The 21411-nt window shown below is 37.9% G+C and overlaps 1 protein-coding gene across 10 annotated transcripts in view; it reads right to left on the bottom strand.

Annotated features, from left to right (window-relative positions):
* The window catches only part of TPX2 (TPX2 microtubule nucleation factor), a 57966-nt gene that overhangs the window by 16913 nt on the left and 19642 nt on the right, over nt 1–21411 (bottom strand). For all 10 annotated transcript variants that reach the window (XM_060614777.2, XM_060614790.3, XM_060614768.3 and 7 more), the window contains 7 exons: nt 17665–17791; nt 10665–10793; nt 9676–9804; nt 8027–8148; nt 6774–6925; nt 4404–4572; nt 1207–1348 (listed from right to left, as the gene is read on the bottom strand). In XM_060614777.2, coding sequence (XP_060470760.1) covers nt 1207–1348; nt 4404–4572; nt 6774–6925; nt 8027–8148; nt 9676–9804; nt 10665–10793; nt 17665–17791 — 970 coding nt within the window. The remainder of the gene's footprint in view (nt 1–1206; nt 1349–4403; nt 4573–6773; nt 6926–8026; nt 8149–9675; nt 9805–10664; nt 10794–17664; nt 17792–21411) is intronic.

Raw genomic sequence — 21411 nt, 5'->3', positions numbered from 1 at the left:
AATAATTATTATGATTACCCAAGCACAGCAAAATTTTGACTCATTCCACAGCCATTGTCTCTACCTCCAGAACAAAGAATAAAGGAGCCAATCCTAACACTCCTACCACTTTAAAGACTGGGATTTCTCTTCCCAGAGGAAGCTGCCCCTCCTCAAAAGAAGTACAAAAAGGAATGAAAGAAGGATACAGGAGACAAATTCCAGTGCTAACCACACTTTGTTCCAGTTTCCCCCACCAATAATAGCTGTAATGAGCCCTTGGGTAGCCATAAAGGGTGGGATCTACCTCAACTAAGTTCAGAGGACACTCCTTAGTTGGAATCCTGAGTAAGTTTGCCTACCCCCTTCGTTTTTACCACTTTATATTCCAGGATATCTGCATATTCCCACTTCTCTTTTTTTTTTTTTTTTTTAATATTTTATTTTTAAGTAAACTCTACATCCAGCATGGGACTCATACAACCCTGTGATCAAAAGTCCCATGCTCTACCAACTAAGCCAGCCAGGTGCCCCCCACCCCCCCCCACCCTTCTAATTTTTTTTTTTTTAATTTTTTTTTTTACATTTATTTATTTTTGAGAGAGAGAGAGACAGAGCATGAACGGGGGAGGGTCAGAGAGAGGGAGACACAGGATCTGAAACAGGCTCCAGGCTCTGAGCTGTCAGCACAGAGCCTGACGCGGGACTCGAACTCACGGACCGCGAGATCATGACCTGAGCCGAAGTCGGCCACTTAACCGACTGAGCCACCCAGGCGCCCCATACCCTTCTAATTTTTTAATCACAGAGGCAGGGGCACAGACTACAGAGCCTATAACTCAAATGCCATAAATTCCCATGACAAGAAAAACAGCAACTATCCCCATTATAGAACTGAAAAGAAAGCAGCCAAGGGCGCCTGGGTGGCTCAATCAGTTAAGCGTCTGACTCTTAGTTTTGTCTCAGGTCATGATTTCATGGTTGATGAGTTCAAGCCCCACATCAGGGTCTGCGCTGACAGCATGGAGCCTGCTTGGGATTCTCTCCCTCCCTTTCTCTCTCTGGCCCTCCCCTACTTGCACTCTCTCTCTCTCAAAATAAATAAATAAAACTAAAAAAAACCCAAAACGTACATATATATGTACATATATACGCACATATATATGATTGAAAAGAAAGCAGGCAGATTCTTGGAACTCTTCCTCAAATACTGCCAGTTGGACTTACTGTTGCAGTTTCTCAAGCTCCTCAGCCTCCTGATCCGCTGCACTTTTGCAGGTCACTGGCCTTGTACGCTGTTTGGTTTGCAGCACAGGAGTCTGTGGGTCTCTGGATATCTTGACCATAGCAGACTTGGAGGGTAACAGAGCTGTAAACCAAGATCACAGACATTCACCTAGCTCCCAAGACTCCCAGCACACTCTAGGTGCTGACTCAACTAGGCAGCCCAGAGATGACAAATCAGAGAGGCTGCCCTCCACGCTCAGCTCAGCTCATGTCAGTCAATCTGACAAACATGCAGCCCCTTCTTCCCTGTCACTCTTTACTGAGGGGTATGATGAAGGTAGTCTTTGGTTAAACTCTACTATCATCTTCTGAACTTAAAATCCATTTGTGTCTGATGGATTCCTTATCACTGCACAGGCATGTACTGCCTTTCTATTCACAATGCCAACTATTTTGCTTATTACTGACACGTAAGACTTTTGTTTATTCCAGCTTTAAAATAAGGCCTTTCTAAAGATCAAGTAATGACTCCCAATTTTGTGAATTTCCTAAATGCGTCTACATCAAAACATCACGACCTGTTCAAAGAAAGTCAAATAGAGAGAGTAAAAAGACTGCGTCAAAGCATCAATCTTAAGACCATCACTACCATTCATAGACAATATTGATTACCTGACCAGAGGCAACCTTGTCAATTTTCATAATTACGTAGAATGAGTCCTCTAATTTAGATCTGGCCACATAACAGCAGGAGATACAAACCAAATCTATTAATTTTAGAAATAAGTCAGCCTTCAAGTATACGTATAACAATTATTTATAACTACACAAAGTTTTAAATAATCATTGCAGAAAATACACCATCCACAAAAATAAACTCAAAATAGATTAAGGACCTAAATGTGAGATCTGAAATCATAAAAGTCCTAGAAAAGAGCACAAACAGTAATTTCTCTGACGTTGGCCGCAGCAACATTTTTCTAAATATGCCTGCCAAGGCAAGGGAAATACAAGCAAAAATAAACTACTGGGACTATGTCAAAGTAAAAAGCTTTTGCATAGCAAAGGAAACAACAAAACTAAAAGACAACCTATGAAGGGGAAAAGATACGTGCAAACAACATATCCAATTAAGGGTTAGTATCCAAAATACATAAAGAACTTATACAACTCAACACCAACACCAAAAAAACACACACAAAACAAACAAACAAACCCACAAAAACCCAATAATCTAAAAATGGGCAAAAGACATGAGCAGACATTTCTCCACAAAAGACATACAGATGGCCAAGGGACACATGAAAAGATGTTCATCACTCATCATCAGGAAAACGCAAATCAAAAAACTACAATGAGAGATCACCTTACACCTGTCAGAATGGCTAAATCAAAAACATAAGAAACACAAGTGTTAGCAAGGATGTGGAGAAAAAGGAACCCTTGTGCACTGTTGGTAGGAATGCAAACTAATAGAGCCACTGTGGAAAACAGTACAGAGGGTCATCAAAAAATTAAAAATAGAACTACCATGTGATCCAGTAATTCCACTACTGGGTATTTACCCAAAGAATGCAAAAACACTAATTTGAAAAGATATATGCACCCCTATGTTTAATGTAGCATTATTTACAATACCAAATTATGGAGGCAGCCCAAGGTGTCCACTGACAGATGAATGGATATATATATAACAGAGTATTACTCAGCCATAAAAAAGAATGAAATCTTGCCATTTGCAACAACATGGTTGGATCTAGAGAATATAATGCTAAATGAAATAAATCAAAGACAAATACCATTTGATTTCACTCATATATGGAATTAAAAAAAATAAAACAAAGGCAAAAAGAGACAAACCAAAAAACAGATTCTTAACTATAGACAAAAAAAAATGATGGTTACCTGGGGGGAGGTGGGTGGGAAATGGGTGAAATAGGTGAAGGGAGTTAAGAGTATACTTATCATGATGAGCACTGAGGAATGTATAGAATTGCTGAATCACTATAACTGAAACTAATACAACACCATATGTTAACCATACTGGAATTAAAAAAAAAATTTTTTTAATTGCAGGAAATAATTTTTTTTCTATTTGCCAGGACCAAGATTCTAAAAGCAGGGCATATCAGACTCTAGAAGTCATATATTATTTGGAAAGTCATGTTTAATATTTAAATTTCCATTAGGATAAAAAAAAGACATTTCACTATTTTTGTAATCTAAAGTTTGACAAATGACCCCTGGAATATAATAACAATATTAATGCTGTATTTAAAGAAGCTTGCCTGGCTGCACTAAACAATGCCAATGCAAGGGCAGAAAACACTGAGACCTTCAAAGGCAAAACAACAAAATCCTGCTTTATCCAGAATGCTAGTCCTACATTCTAGACAACTATTTTACATGACTTCCATTTCTCAAACTTCTCTACTTTCCTTCTTGCAGTAATTATTTTCATAAAGACAAAAGCTAAGAGATTAGAATCCTCTCATGTGTTCATCCCAAACCTACAAACCCTTTGGCATTTGCACCCATTCTTCTCTCTTCTACCCTCCCTTCAAAGAACAAGCACTCCACCTGAGCTAAGTATCCCTCCTCCACCTGCTGGCACAGGGTCAATCACTGGTTATCTCCTTTCTGCCCTGGTTCTTCAACTTTTTTCACTGCCAGGGACTTCTCAGCTTACAGACATGCTCTACCTATCTCCCACATCTCTTCACTCTTGTGTGTCCCTCTACATTCGTTACACTTACCATAATCTATAGTGCTCTGTTTCTCTCACTGAATTAGAAACTTAATGTTGAGCAGCACCAAGTCCATTTTGTTCACTGCTATACCTGGTTTATAGTGGTGAAATTTGTTGAATGGTTGAACAAAAAGCACACAACCCTGAATGAATGGACTGCTTCCATTTTCTATAGTTAAGTAGCTGCACCAATACACCCTGACAAGTGGCAAAGGTACAATACCTGGCCAATTATTGACCAGGAGGATCAAGGTGGTTGATGTATATAAGTAGACAGATAGCCAGAGCGGGGAGTACAAAGATGCTCAACTGTGCACTTCTTGTCTGCATGTAGGCATATGCCATACTTTAGTTCAAAAGCTAGGATTTCAACTAAAGGCAAATTTATGTAAGCAAATGAAATCCTAGGGGAGGCTCCAACCAGCTATAATGTTGATATGAAACTTACTATCATCCTTCTTGCTCCTCAAGTGATATCTGTTAGGGGTTCGTTTATGAAAGGCTTCAACCTGCTGTGCGAGGGGCACGTACGTAGAAGTTGTTTCATCAAATGTTCTTTTCTTTCCTTGGGACAGGTTGAATGGCTTAATAATGGTGCACCCCTTAGTCACTCGAGCCTGTAAAGAAAGTTGGTCCTCAAATGAAGTGTTTTGGAAGAGCTCAGATCTACCATAAGCCGCATATTCAACACAGAGGATCAAAAGAAAAAAGGACTGTGGTAAAGTCAAGATTATTATGGGGCGCCTGGGTGGCTCAGTCGGTTAAGTGTCCGACTTCAGCTCAGGTCGTGATCTCCCAGTTCATGAGTTCAATCCCCGCATCAGGCTCTGTGCTGACAGCTCAGAGCCTGAAGCCTGCTTTGGATTCTGTGTCTCCCTCTCTCTGCTCCGCCCCTGCTCATGCTCTCTCGCTCTCTCTCTCAGAAATAAAGAAATGTTAAAAAAAAAATGGTTTTTTTTAAAATAAAAAGTCAAGATTATTATTCCTAAATTTGTCAGTCCTTGAGCAAAGGTTAAAACTAGTCTGTTCCCACCTTTTAAAAAAGGGAGAAAGGGGCTGGGGGGGCGCCTGGGGAGCTTAGCTGGTTAAGTGTCCAACTCTTGATTTCAGCTCAGGTCATATCTCACAGTTTGTGGGTTTGAGCCATGTGGCTCAAAGCCACGTTCATGGGTTCTGCGCTGACAGCATGAGCCTGCTTAGGATTCTCTGTCTCCCTCTCTTTCTTCCCCTCTCCTGCTTAAGCACCTGTGCATGCTCACTCTCTTCTCTCAAAAATAAACATTAAAAAGAAGGGAGAAAGGATCTAGGGCTTAACAAATTATCTGTTCTGTAATAGTTAATAAGGTGATTTTTTTTCTCCAAGCATGTCAGTGTTTTGAAGCCAGCAAGAACAAGTTTTCTGAAAATTAGAAGGGAAAAAAAGCTGCAAAGGTATTCCCCTCACCCTTAATCCCATTAAGAAAAAATTGATTTGGGTTTTGGGTCTGGATCAGGTCAGGCAACTGCCTGAATCAGAATCTCTGCAGACATCCTCCCCAAAACTGAGTGATGAAGGAGTCTAGTCCTTGGATGATTAACTTTCATAACATTAGTCTCTGATTAGAAACAAAACTCTTTAAGGACCTACATCTCAAAGGAAGAAGCACAACACCAGGGTTTAAGACTGCAAAGGACTGACTTCAACAAGTAATGATGCTTACTGCAAATGCAAGAAGAAATTCTTAGTATTAGAATTTTTAGGGATGCCTGGGTGGAGCAGTCAGTTAAGTGTCCATCTCTTGATCTTGGCTTAGGTCATGATCTCTCGGTTCATGAGTTCAAGCCCTGCATCCCCACATCAGTTCCTGTACTGATGGTACAGAGCCTGCTTGGGATTCTGTCTCTCCTTCTCTTTGCCTCTCCCCTGCTCGTGTGCCCTCTCTCTCTCTCAAATAAATAAAACTTACAAAAAATATTTTTTAGAATTTTTAAGTAGGATTCTTATCATTTTGTTAGATTTAAATGGTCTGCTCCAACCCCATTTCTTCCATAAGCCCTGTCATATATTGCACAAAACTTTGTTAACACAAGATTTTTTCAAGAATTTTGTAAGAGCACAAGCTGTAGCAAGCTGGCACCTACAATTTGCCACACAGAATTCTAAGTGCTTTATGTACATTCTTTTTCTATTTTTTTTTTTATGTTTATTTTTGAAAGAGGCACAGAGTATGAGCAGGGGAGGGGCAGAGAGAGGGAGACACAGAATTTGAAACAGGCTACAGCTCTGAGCTGTCAGCACAGAGCCTGACGCAGTCTCAAACTCACAAACCGTGAGATCATGACCTGAGCTGAAGTCAGATGCTTAACCACCCATGCACTCCGCTTTCTTTCTTTTTTTTTTTTTTAAGTTTATTTAACTATTTTGAGAGACAGAGAGAGAAAGTGCATGTGTGCACAAGTGGGGAAGGGGCAGAGAGAGAGAGTGGGAGAAAGAATATCTCAAGCAGGTTCCGCACTGTCAGGCAGAGCTTGGTGAGGGGTTCAATCTCACAAATGTGAGATCATGACCTGTTCCAAGATCAAGAGTCAGATGCTTAAATGACTGAGTTACCAGGAGCTCCATATGTACATCCTTAAATCAGTTTTCACAGCAACTTAAGATGCTTCCCAGAGAGGCCACATGACTTCTCCAAGATCACATAGCTAATGGGGCAAAGTGAGGGTTTAGAGCTACCTTAACTCAAAAACACGCTTCTCTCAATTATAGTGACCACAAGTACTGCACCCGAAATCCTCCCTGAATTAGTAACAAGAATATCCATTTAGCCCATCAACTTACAGGAGACGGAGGATGCTTTCGCAGTTCAGATGTAAAATTCACTTCCTTATATTCCTCCTGGTTCTTAGGATGTTGTTTGATTCGCTCGTCTGTGCGGAAGTGAAAGTCAACTGATTTGGTTACCTGGCTCACTGATTTCTTCACAGGTTGCCCTGAGTAAGAAGCAGAGTAAAACACACAGGTAACACTAAGAATAGAGAATATCAGTAAATCCCCTTTATCCAGTCCTTTTGATATTTCTATCATCATGGATCTTAATATTGTTCACTCTCTACACATAGCCCCAAATTTGAATCAGTGCTCAAGGACACTACTTACTATATGCACCTTATTCATTGAGCACTACTGGTGTGAGGACCTCTGGTCAGAGGCAAACTGCAAAGAGGTAGAACAGGGGAGAAGAATCCCATCTCCTAGGTGTAGTTATAGCTCTGGACACACAGTAACTGGAATACTTTTGACAAGAAAGGCTATGAATTGTCTTAAAAAGCACACTTAACATGTCTATGAAGGAAATCCTATAAACTCCAGGGGTGCTTTTTCAACTCAGTATTCAGGGCTTTATAGCTTTGACTCCACCAATAATAACTCTATGTATGCCAGAGCAAAGCAGAACTCTGACCCTTTCGCTCCCTCAGTCCTACTTGTCCTCTGTAGCTACAAGTGGATTCGTTCAGCTGTCTTTTCCTGTCTAAAATTAAAATGGGAAAACAACAATAAAAAACTGGCATGCCCAATGGCTTTATCTTCTGTCTCAATCGTAATTCCTTCTTTTTCTAATACAAAGAAAAAGAATTAGAAAGGAAAAGGAGAGAGGAATCAGTTATCCTTGAAGAAATGAGGGAAATTTTCATGGAAAAGGGCCTCAAAAGATGGGTGTGAGTTCTACAGTTAGAGACAGAGAGTAACAGTGCGCTCTAAAAAAGGTCTGGTGTATGTATATAATACCCCCCCCATTTTTTTTTAAGTAACCTCTATGCCCAATATGGGGGCTTGAACTCACGATCCTGAGACCAAGAGTCACATGCTCTGTCAACTGAGCCAGCCAGGCGCCCTAGTCTGGTGTATATAAAACGTTCTAGGAAACAATCATTGGGATATAAAGAATATCCATGTCCAGCTTTCTAACAAACATACCTTTTTCTACTGGCTACTAACCAATAAAGACTTTTATCCTTTAGAGACTTCAAAAACCCTACCAAGATTATGGGAAGGACCCCTCATAAATCAGAATCAACCAGAGCCAAGCTGACCTATTCCTGCAAGGGCAAGTTTCTTGAATTCTTCATTCTTTTTCCGCATCTCCATCACCTCCTGTTGCATTTTCATTCTCTTCTCCAACTCTTGCTCCTCAGTACTTTTTAGAATCTTTTGCCTAAAGGGAAAATCAGTAAAGGAGGTAAGAGAGAAGAAAGAGGCTCCTGATTCAAAACAGTCTAAAGGTATTACAGACAAGATTTTTAACCTGTGATAAAATAATCATCAAAGCCAAAAAGGATTATCTGATAAATCGATACTGACTTAATTATGTAACAGTATGAAAACAAACAAACAAAAAAAAAAACCCCACAAAAAACCAAGATGCACAAGTTATAACGATATTGAAAATTTTTCAAAAAGAAAGCTAAAATTGACTATAGAAGATATTACAAAAGACATAAATTTGACTATACAATGATCAGCTTTTAGGCCACAAGAAAAAGTAGGATTAAAATACCAGTAGAATCGGGAAAATATTTGCAAGAAATATGACAAAAGACTAACATATGTAAAATATACTCTGTGATGGAGAAGAGAGACTTAGGAGTGAAACCAGCTAGAGTCCAAATCCCAACCATGTCATTTCATTTTCTACCTATGTGCTCTTGAGAAAAATATTTAATCCCTCTGAGACTCAGTTTTCTCCACTGTAAAATGAGGAATATATTCATCCCCACAGAATATTTGGTGACTATTAAATCGGGTGTTTCCCAAGTACCTGACACATAGCAAAAGTTCAATTTAGAGTAATCATTCTTAACAATGAGACTATCGCTAATACCACATACAGATAAACAGAAAAGGAAATAGACAATCCACCCAAGAGGAAATATGGAAAAGATGTTCACAATAACAGTAATATAATCCTATCAGCAATCAAATAAAAATTAAAATAAGTTGATGCCATCAACATTTTATCAAGTAAATTTAAACAATTTTAAATGCAAAAAACAAATTCAATGTGGACAGGGTACACGGAAATAAAAATATTCATTCAAAGCTGATGGTATTGTAAATTCATACATTTATTTCAGAAATAAAATTGGCAATATCAACAGCCATAAAACTAGGCTTGATCAAGGAATTTCTCTTTCCTCAGCCTGAAGAAACTACTCAAAAAAAAGTCCCTACCAATAAAGATGTTCGCTGATTATTTCTAATAGTGAAAAATTGGTAACTACATTTTCAACAGGAAATGGTAAATATAATTTGATAGAGTATTTGCTATTGAAAAAGGATAAATGGGAAGATTTTATAGTATAGTATAGAAAAAGAAAAAAGAAATAGTCTTGTGGCAAGCAAAGAAAACAAATCCCAAAGGTTACTTATACACAGATTGTAAAAATACATTTTTTACTTGCGTAGAGACCTGAAGGGAGCTTGGTAAAATAGAAACTGTTCAATTCAGGTAGTAAGGACCTTTTTACTAACTTTTTCCTTTTATATTCCTTTTAATTTGCTTTAATAGTATATTTTCCTCAATGTTTAAGACTTGAGCATCCCCCAAGACATAAAACAATACACCTCACCATAGTTACAGCTTTATTAGTTTCCCAAGCTCCATGTGCTCCACACTACAGATGTACCTGCTTATAATTTTACTCTATTGACTCTAAAGTTTAAATTCAGGAAAGAAACATACCTAACAGGTGGTATACAAGACACAGTATGTCGGCCCTTGGCTTTCTCTGGGGAAGACTCATGTTTTTCAGAGGTATCTTGATGGGCACTGCTTTCTTCCTCTTCCTCTGGCTTCTTTTTTTTGTTAGAACTTGAGTTCAAAAGAACAAACAAACAATATTCTCAATTCCCTAAAGCATACACTGCTGTACTCTCCTCCCCAAATCTATCACATAAGGCTTAAATTTTCTCTCTCATTCGGACAACAAGCACGTCTCAATTGCAAGATTCTTTCAATAGTATGTACCAATGGATAAAATGAGTAAACTCTGAGAACGCCAACAGAAGTCAAGGTAAGAGTTGTCTGATGATGGTTCAGGAGGGTGGGGAGAGATTCCAACTGCTTATCATAAAATGCACAAACGGCAGATAGCTAGCTGCCTTCCCAATATCTATTCCACTTTCTTTCTTATCAACAGAATTCTAATTTTGTTTGGGGTGGCAATGTACAAAGGCTGTACTTGTTTTGAGAGCTTCTCTTGCACTAGGGAGAATTCAAGCGACACAGTAGGGCAACTGAGGTATAACCAAGGTTTCTGAAAAATTTTCACTTTTGTGATATGGGTGCTGCCCCTCTTATCATACTCTCCTTCTCTTAAACATGGATGTGATACTTAGATATATAGCAGCTATCTTGTGACAATGAGGCAACAAGCACAAGGAAGAAGCTAAGAAACACAGAGCTGCCACCTTGAGTAACAAGTATGAAAGAAAAGCTAACAATGCCCTGGCACTGTTCAGTCACTGAACCAAAGCCAACAGCAAACTTCTGTGAAGCAAATAAATCACTATTCTTTAAACCACTCGAGGTGAATAGGCTATTTCTTATAGCAAAATACATTCCTAACTGATAAAAAATAAGAACAAGCACCATATATTCTGTTTGCTGTTAACCACAGGAGCAAACAGGAGTAAAACCTATGCCAACCGACAGAAGCTGTGGCTACTTACACTTTCATTTTTTTGGAGGGTGGAATTTCATTGATGATTAGAGGAGTAGCACATCTCTTAGCTTTCATTTTTACATGATGTTTTTCTTTCTGTTCCAAATCCTTCTGAGCAGAGAGTCTAGTAGATCGCCTATGGTACAGGAATTGACAAAATTTATCCAAAATGAATGTATCTACTACAGATATGCAATTGTGCCCCAGAAATGTGAAAGTATGTCAAACTGCCAATGGCTACAAAGAGTTTTGTGGTATTATTTCCACTCTAAAAACTTTTTACCTTACTGATAGCTTTTGAACCTCATCATAAAATGTTGGTACTTAAATGCAACGGATTTTTTTTCTTTTAAGACACAGGCAATCACCTAATACAACTCCCTCCTTTTAAATGTGAAAGTCGATAAAGATGAGGTGACTTGACCCTGTTACATAGCAAATTGCTATCAGACTTGAAATTTGAGATCAGATCTCCTGGTAGCTAAGGTGTTTATTTTCTCCTTTTAGTCACGCCCCCGTTTTTGGTAAAATATTTAACACATACCAAAATGTGCACAAAACAAAAATTAAGTTAAATGATTACAAAGTAAAGACTCATGAAATCACCACCCAGGCTAAGAAGTAGAACACTGGCAGGGGTGCCTGGGTGGCTCAGTTGGTCAAGCGTCCAGCTTTGGGTCAGGTCATGATCTCATAGTTCGTGATTTTGAGCCCCATGTCGGGCTCTGTGCTGACAGCTCAGAGCCTGGAGTCCGCTTCAGATTCTGTGTCTCTCTCTCTCTACCCCTCCCCAACTTGTGCTGTCTCTCAAAAGCAATAAACATCAAAAAAAACTAAAAAAAAAAAACCTTCAGGTAATATAATCAGACTACTGCAAGTATTGTTTTTCTGTCTTGTTTATTTCACTCAACATTATATTTGTGAGATTCAGCCACATTGAGTCATGTAGCTTTAATTCACTGATTTTTTTTTTTTTTTTTTTCGTTTTTTTTTTTTTTTTTTTTTTTTTTTTATTTTTGGGATAGAGAGAGACAGAGCATGAACGGGGGAGGGGCAGAGAGAGAGGGAGACACAGAATCGGAAACAGGCTCCAGGCTCCGAGCCATCAGCCCAGAGCCTGACGCGGGGCTCGAACTCACGGACCGCGAGATCGTGACCTGGCTGAAGTCGGACGCTTAACCGACTGCGCCACCCAGGCGCCCCTAATTCACTGATTTTTAATGCTGAATAACAGTCACTGTAGGAATGTACCACTATTTATCCAGTCCACTGCACAGGTGCACATGTTGCTGGCGGGTGTAGGCTTTAAGACCGTTTGTTAGGTCACAGGACGCTGGTTATATCAATTAAAAGTTGTTTCCAAAGTGCTTGTACCAATCTATGCTTACTTACACTGGCGAGTTGATATTATAGTCTGCATTGCTCTACACCCTCCTGAACACTTGGTACTGTCAGATGTTTTAATTTAGCCGGTAGGCAGTAAAACCTTCCTGTAGTTTTAATTTGCTTTTCTGATTCCCAGTGAGACAGAGCAACTTTTCACATGTTCACTGGCCATTTGGTTATCCTATTTGATAAAGTACTAGTTCAAGTCTCTTGTTTGTTTTCCATTGGGTTGTCAATCCTTTCCTGAGTGATTAGTAAGAATTCCTTATATACTATGAACATAAGCCCTCTGTAGGTTTTATGTGTCACAAATATCTTTTCCCACTTTGGGGGTTGGCTTTTTACTCTCTTTATGGTACCATTTGACTAGATAAATGTCTCAAATACATCAATACCCCTCCCCATTATGGTCAGTGCTTTTCTGTGTGTATACTATTTTAAAAAAAATCCTTCCCTGTTCCAAGGTCATGAAGATATTCTCCAATATTTCATTATATGAGCTTTAGCATTCACATTTAGATCTACAATTCCACCCAGAATTGACTATTTTAGGGGCCCCTGCTGGTTCAGTCAGAGGAGCACACGACTCTTGATCTTGGGGTTGTGGGTTTGAGCCCCAACACTGGATGTAAAGAAAAAAAGAACTGACTGTTTTATATGCAAAGGGGGACCAAGTTTCATTCTGTTCTATCTGGATATCCACTAGCAAAGCATTGTTTTTAAAGGGTGGGGTGGGGGGGAGCACTGTTTCCCCACAGGTCTACAGTAACACCATTGTCATATATCATGCCCATAGATGGGTGCATGAATTTCTATTTGATTTCACTGATCTCATTAATCCTTGGATAATACCATAAAGCTTGAATTACTGCAGCTTCATAATAATATGTCTTGCTTATCAACTAGCACTTTGAAAGTATCTGGCTATTCTCAGACCTTTGCATTTCTGAATAAATTTTAGCATCAGTTTATCAATGTCCACAGTGAAAACCACTAGGATTTTAATGAATATTACATTGAATCTATAGATCAGTTAGGGAGAACTAATATCTTTTTAATACTGATCCCCCAATCCATAAATATGGTATGTCCTACAATTTATTTAGATCTTGTTTAATTTCTCTCAACACTTTTTTTTATAAAAGTCCTAAACACTGTAAAGACTTATTGCATTTTCAGGCTTTCATGCTACTGCACAGAGTACCAATTTTTAAGTCTTTATTACAGAGAATTTCAAGCATATTTTTAAAATAAGGAGAGGGGTGCCTGGGTGGCTTAGTTGGTTAAATGTCCAACTCCTGATTTCAAGCTCAGGTCATGATCTCACAGTTTGTGGGACTGAGCCCCATGTCGGGATGTGCACTGAAAGTGTGGAGCCTGCTTGGGATCCTCTCTCTCCCTCTTTCTCTGCCTCTCTCCCATGCACATGTGCTTTCTTTCTCTCTCTCTCTCTAAATACTAAAAAACTAAAAGTGAGAATAAAATGGACTAGTGAGTACTCATCATTCAGTTTCAGAAATTATCAACTCACAGCCAATCCCAATCATGTATCAATTTTCCTTCCATCCATTCTATTGGATTTTGAAACGAATCCTAACTAAATGTCTACCTTTCATCTACAAATATTTCATAATCTCTAAAAGAAAGTACTCATAAAAAAATTACATGGAGTAATGAAGAGCAAATTTACTGAATTAAGGAATGAAGAAATGAATGTATTGAATGAGTAATGAAGAGTGCATATTACAAAATGTAGACAAGATACAATAATACAACCATTTGAAGGCACTGGAAAGTGACCAAAAGCAGGCAGAAAACAGAGGCACATTTATCCATGAAAAACAACTGCAAAGGGTAAAAATTATGAGTTGGTAGCTTTTTTGCCCGAGGTACTCCCCAAATGTAGCAGTTCTAACAGCAGAAAATTCCAGTCTCACTGGCTAGAGATAATAGAAGATAAAAATTCAAGGCCAGTATAACACCTAGAAATTTAGAAGAAAATCCTGAAAGTGAAAGAGCCACAGAAAAAATGTCACTCAAAATCTGAGCAAAATCTCTGCACAAATTCCTGCCTGACTGCTAAACCATGTATGTTTAGAAGACACCCATGGAGCCCAGCAAAAAGGCAAGCAGAAACTGGTGAGGTGTCCATCCTTAAAAAATAAAACCACACCACGTAAGACTGGTGAGTTTGCTGCTTTTTTTTAATAAATGTAACCCCCACTGTGCATATAGTAAGATGGCACAAAACTAACATCTTACTTGCTTGAGGTGTCAATAGACAAACATTGGAGCTGGCAGGAATTTAGAGACAAAATCTTAGAAACAAGAGAACCACAGAGAGGATGAACACTTAAACCTGAGGATGAACACTTAAACTCCACTCAAAGTCTTGGCTGACTTCTAACTTTCACAGGTCTGGGGGAGACCGCAGGGAACCAGACTAAAAAAGCAGCCAGCTATGTATGCAAATATATGAATGGCCAATAATCACATGAAAATATGGATCAACGTTATTAGTCATCAGAAAAATGCAAATTAAAACCAATGAAATATCATTAAAAAGACGGACAATACCAAATGTTGGCTAGGATACGGAGCAACTGAAACTCTCATATACTGCCAGTGGGAATGTAAATGGTACAGTCACTTTGGAAAACTTTCTGGCGTTTCTTATAAACATACATTTAACACTATGACCCAGCTATTGCAGTCCTAAGTATTTACTCAGGAGAAACATACGTCCTCAAAACTACTCAGAGCAGCTCTATATAGCCCCCAAATGGAAACAACCCAAATGTCCATCATCTGGTGGATGGATAAATAAATTGTGGCATATCCATTCAACAGAACTTACTATCAGCAATAAGAAGGAACATATTACTGGGGTGCCTGGGTGGCTCAGTCAGTTAAGCATCTGACTTCGGCTCAGGTCATGATCTCACGCTTCATGGATTCGAGCCACACATCAGGCTCTGTGCTAACAGCTCGGAGCCTGGAGCCTGCTTCGGGTTCTGTGTCTCCCTTTCTCTCTGCCCTTCCCCTGCTCACTGTCTGTCTCTCTGTCTCTCTCAAAAGTAAATTTAAAAATTAAAAAAAAAAAAAAAAAAAAAAAAAGGAACAAACTACTAACATGAAAGGACATGGATGAATCTCAAAAGCACACGCTAAGTGAAAAGAAGTCATATATAAAAGAGTACCATAAATTTCATTTATAAAAACATCTAGAATGGAAAAAATTAATCTACAGTGACAGGAATTAGAACAGTTTTGCCTCTGGGTAGGAGGTGAGAGAGTGAGAAGGTAGAAAAAGCAGTAAGAATTAACTATAAAGGGTTAGGATGAGAGAACTTTTGAGGTGATGAAGACGTACTATATATGTTGATTGTGGTGTTATGGTTGCATGGCGGTATGTATTTATCAAAACTAATCAGATCGTACGCCCAAGATCTGTACATTTTACTATATGCAAATTATTACCCAGTAAAGTTAGTTAACTTTTACCTTTTATAAAAAAATTTTTAGGGGCGCCTGGGTGGCTCAGTCGGTTATGCATCCGACTTCGGCTCAGGTCATGATCTCGCAGTCTGTGAGTTTGAGCCCCGCGTCGGGCTCTGTGCTGACAGCTCAGAGCCTGGAGCCTGCTTCAGATTCTGTGTCTCCCTCTCTCTCTGACCCTCCCCCGTTCATGCTGTCTCTCCCTGTCTCAAAAATAAATATTAAAAAAAAAATTTTTTTATTGTTTATCTATTTGAGAGAGAGAGAGAGAGAGCACGAGTGGGGGAGGGACAGTGAGAGAGGGAGACACAGAATCCGAAACAGGCTCCAGGCTCTGAGCTGTCAGCACACAGCCTGACACGGGGCTCAAACTCATTAACTGTGAGATCATGACCTGAGCTGAAGTCAGAAGTTCAACAGACTGAGCCACCCAGGCACCCCAAAACTAGTTAATTTTTAAAAACGGGACTGGGAATCATACAAATTAGAAAGGAAGAAGGCAAAACACATGAACACACGACCATTTTGGACATTATTTAAATTCAGCAATGATGTTAATGAAGTCAAGAGAAGAACTGCTGGGTGTCTTTAGGGAGAAATGACTGAGGGATGAGATGCCAAAAATTAAAACATGTATTTATGGTAAAGCAACACCTTCATGGAAAAATTATTATTACACACTAAGGCCTTACTGACTCTTAACTATTCTGTGTCAAAGAAGTTTTGGACATGTTTTAGCCTATCCATTGAGACCATGTGAAAATAAAATAAAATGGAATTTGTATGACTATCTACACTTTCCTATTCCATCTGCCATTCCTTTCTCGATTAGGTAACTCTGGACTCAGATAAATCTGAGATCTGAGATTAATGGCACTAATGTTTTACTTATTATGCATTTTCATAATGCAATATCATTTACAAAGTACTGTCACATGCCATCTTATTTGGCCCTTTCTTACAAGGAGCCTGGAGGATATGATTATTCTCAGTAAACTGAAGTTTTGAGTGGTAGAAGTACCTGCCTTAAAAATAAAACAAAAAACCATTCAGGTCTCTAATAGTAGCTGGCTTCCTCTCACACTGTCATTTCCAAAACGCATTCAGCATTCAATCAGGATGAAAGACAATTTTAGCAATCATATACATATACAGAAGAGAGAAGTGAAGACACTAACAGTTTCCAGGATTCTGAAGCAATCTATAAGAATCTGTAGGCCTCAATTTACAATCTAAACATGGAACAGAAACCATAGAATCAACCAGTAGCAATCTCTTAAGACTCTTGTGATATATGCCTAGCTCATTGAAATTTCATAGAATTCTTTTTATTAAAATGGGCTTCTTTACCAAAAAAGTTTAGGATAAGCTTGTATGATACCAATCTCAAAAGGTAATACCTTTATACCAGCATGAGGCTTTGCAAATGGTAGTTTTATCACTTCTGAATATAAAATAATATTATCTGTCATCCTTCTTCCTTGAGGATATTCTAGGTAACATCAAAGTATAAAGCAATAAACGGTCTTACAATTTAAACTTTATGAGTGGATGGTAATTATTAGATGTTGAAAGTTCAGTTGCCATCTGAAGGCAACTAATACTGACAGCTCCCAAACATGGTATTTTTGTTATCAAAAAAAAAGATACTGACACAAATACAACATTCAAAGACATTAAATGTTTTAAGTTCACCAGTGCCAAGATTGCAGCTTAACCCACCCATCTATTCATTCATCAAGCATTTAAATATTCAGTTTCTGCTCCTGCCAGACACTGTTAGGCACAGTAAGGATACATAATGCTTGCCCTTATGAAGTTTACTTATAATATATAAATAGGAAAAAAAAAGTCTGTCATATATCCACACAAATAAAGTGCAATCCATTGATAGTGCAAATAGCAAGGGTTCTGGAACCAGTAAACTTTAAGCAACTTAGTACCTCTAAGTCCTTATCAATAAGTTAAGCATATTACCTACAATTCATAAATGTTATGAAGATTAAATGAGGTAAAATAAAGAGCCTAATATAGTATGAGACACATAGTAGGTACCCTGACAGTAACTATTCTGTGAACATTATTAACATAAAAACCACTTTGGAGCCCTAAAACAGTCTTACCTCTGTGGCTGTGCTGGAGTATTTCTTGAGGTGTTTCCCTTGACTTCCAGGGAAGAAGCAGCATTTGATGGAATGGACTGTTCCACCAAATTTTCTTTTTCTGCCTCTTTGTAGTAAGTGTTGTCAACTATGGAAGAGCAAAAACTAGTCAGCACTCAAATTCCAAGGAAGTAAGCTAGATATGAGAGACACATCTATATGTATGTGCATGTGTGTGTGTGTGTGTATGACAACATAGAATTCTAGACTTAAAATTATGTGTGTGTGTGTGTGTGTGTGTGTGTGTGTGTGTATAAAGCCCCTCTAAGCAGTGGAACCTTTAGTTCCAGTGAAATCTTATACAGAAGATGAATTTATAAAATCTACTTTGCTTGAAGCAGAAACAAAGTATCCAGGGCCTATCTGCCAGCCTAAGTCATCACCTCAGAAAAAAGTATCTCTGCCTTTTAATGCTGATATAATCATATTATTAGGCATTATGGGTATAACCATTGGTTTTTCTCTCCTCCACAAATTAAAAACAGTTAAGAGTTTAAAAATACAGCATTTGGGAAAAGGGAATCTAAGGGTGGAAAGGGGAAGGAGATATTTTATCATAACGTATTCTGATGTTACTATGGCCATCATGAAACAGAAACAAAAAAGTACTATAAGAATAAGGAGACAAGAATAATCAAAAAAAAGTCTTCATGGAAGAAACAGCATTTTCTAGTATAGCTTATGAACTGAGAGCCTTGACAAAAGACAAAAAATTCAACCAGATAACAGGGAAGAAAAGTCAGGCTATGAAAACACATTTCATGCATTATTTATTCCAGAGAACAATCATTTGGCTCATCGCCTAAAGAAATTTTTTCCTAGAGGGGAGAAAAAGAAACAAAAAAATGATAATATATTGTGTCAAGGCTATAACAGAGGCACTTACCCCATTTAAAATCAGAGAGGATTAAATTTTAAAAATTTAATATAAAATATTTAACATAAAAAATTTTATAGGGGTGCCTGGCTGGTTCAGTAGGTACAGCATGTGATTCTTCATCTCAAAGTTGTAGGTTTGAGTCCCATGTTGAGTGTAGACATTACTCAAAAATAAAATCTTAAAATAGAATAAAAAAATTTATATTCTCCCTACAAAAAATGTTCTTAAAATATCAACACACCATGTTAACACTAATCAAAATAAAGCTGGGATGGCTATATTAGTACCAGACAAAGCAGATTTCAGAGCAAAGAATATCAGAGATAAAGACAATCATTTCAAAATGATAAAATGGTCAATTCTTCAAGATGCGGTAACAACTGAAATATTTACGTACCTAATAACAGAGTTTTAAAATACAAAAAGCAGAAAGTACAAGGAAAAATAGGCAAATCCATAAATGTCGTCTGAAATTTCAATCTCTCTTCTAATTTATGGAACAAGTTGACAGAAAAATCGGTAAGAATATAGTAGTCTTAATATATGAGCAAATGTGCATGGCTGTATTCCAATAAAACTTCATTAACAAAAATATGTTGCAGTCCACTCATCAAGAAAATGTAACAGTTACAAACATACATACATATGTGGTATGCGTATATATAGATATACACACACACATACATACATGATGACAAAGCCCCAAATACATGAAGGAAAAACTGACAAGATTAAAGGGAAAAACAGTTCAACAATAATAGTTGAAGATTTCAATATCCATTTTCAATAATGGATAGTACACTTAGAAGATCAATAGGAAATAGAAGACTTGAGCAACATCAACCAACTTGACCCAATTGACATTTATGTAACTCTCCACCCAATGACAGCAGAATATACATTCTTTTGAAGTGCACACGGAACATTTACCAAGACACACCATATTCTGGGCCATGAAACAAGTCTCAATACAAAAAGATCAAGTCACACAAATATATTCTTTAACCAAATGGAATTAAATCCCTCGAGAAATCAGTAACAGATTTCTGGAACTGCCACCCCCTGCCACATGTATTTGGAAATTAAATACACACTTCTAAATAACACTTAGGTAACTTGGAACTAGTAGATAAATCCTGGAGATTACAGTCAACAATAATAGTCATAGAGATTATAGTCAATACTGTATTATAAACTTCAAAGTTGCTAAGAGACAAGATCCTCATTGTTCTCACAATGAGAGAAAAGAAATAATTATGTGATATGATAGAGGTGTCAGTCACGTTGCAATATATAAACATATCAAATCAACACCTTAAACTTACACAATTTTGTATGTCCATTATATCTCAATTAAAAAAAAAACACATGGATCAAGAAGATAGCAATAAAGAAATTAAAAGTATTTTGAATGGAATGAAAATGAATACAGAGCACACCAAAATTGTGGGATGCCACTAAAGCAGTACTTAGGGGGAAATTTATAGAAGAAAGATTTCCAATCAATGACTTCAGCTGCCATCTAAGAAACTTAAAAAAAAAAAAAAAAAGAGCATATTGAACTCAAAGTAAGTAGAAGAAGGGAACTAATAGATCAGAATGAAAATCAATGAAATAGAAAAAGCAATAGAAAAACAACAACAACGAAACCAAAAGTTGGTTCTTTCAGAAAATCAGTAACACTAATAAATCTCTAGCCAGGCTGATTAGGAAAACAGAGACAAATTACCAAGATCAGGAATGAAAGAGGTGATACCACACAGAATCTGTAAATATTAAAAGGATAATAAGGGAACATTATGAACATTCAACAACTTAGATGAAATGGACAAATTATTTTAGATACAAACTACCAACACTCACTCAAGATGAGAGTGTTAAAGAATTTGAATTTGTAGTTAAAAACCTTTCTACAGGGGCGCCTGGGTGGCTCAGTCGGTTAAGCGTCCGACTTCGGCTCAGGTCATGATCTTGTGGTCTGTGGGTTCGAGCCCTGCGTCGGGCTCTGTGCTGACAGCTCAGAGCCTGGAGCTTGTTTCATTCAGATTCTGTGTCTCCCTCTTTCTCTGACCCTCCCCTGTTCATGCTCTCTCTCTCTCTCTGTCTCAAAAATAAATAAATGTTGGGGCGCCTGGGTGGCTTGGTCGGTTAAGCATCCGACTTCGGCTCAGGTCATGATCTCACGGTCCGTGAGTTCGAGCCCTGCGTCGGGCTCTGTGCTGACAGCTCGGAGCCTGGAGCCTGGAGCCTGTTTCAGATTCTGTGTCTCCCTCTCTCTCTGCCCCTCCCCTGTTCATGCTCTGTGTCTCGCTGTCTCAAAAATAAATAAACGTTAAAAAATAAATAAATAAATAAATAAAATAAATAAATGTTAAAAAAAATTTAAAAAAAAACACCTTTGTACAAAGAAAAGTCCAGACCCAGATGGCTTTAATGGTGACTTCTACCAAACATTTAAGTAAGACCTAATATTAATTCTACACAAATTCCTCCAAAAAAAAAAAAAAAAAAAAAAGAAGAGAAGGGAATATTTAGAGTAAGGTATTTATCAAAACAAGCAAAGGTATCACAAAGAAAACTACAGACCAATATACCTCATGAAAAATATATACAGAAATTCCCAACAAAAATGTAGCAAACAACCTAAAAATGCATACAAAGAAAAAATACCATCATGACCAATTGGGGTTCATCCCAGAAATGCAAGGTTGGCTTAACGTTGGAAAATCAGTGTAATTCAACACAGTAACAGACCAAAAAAAGAAAAATGATCATATAATCATCTCAATATAAGCAGAAAAGGCATTTGACAAAATCTCACATCCATT

The sequence above is a fragment of the Panthera onca genome, chromosome A3 (genome assembly GCF_046562875.1).
Source record: "Panthera onca isolate mPanOnc1 chromosome A3, mPanOnc1 haplotype 2, whole genome shotgun sequence".
In the NCBI taxonomy this organism is placed as follows: Eukaryota; Metazoa; Chordata; class Mammalia; order Carnivora; family Felidae; genus Panthera; species Panthera onca.
The sequence above is the reverse complement of the archived record's forward strand: the minus strand, read 5'-3'. Positions and strand labels throughout refer to the sequence as shown.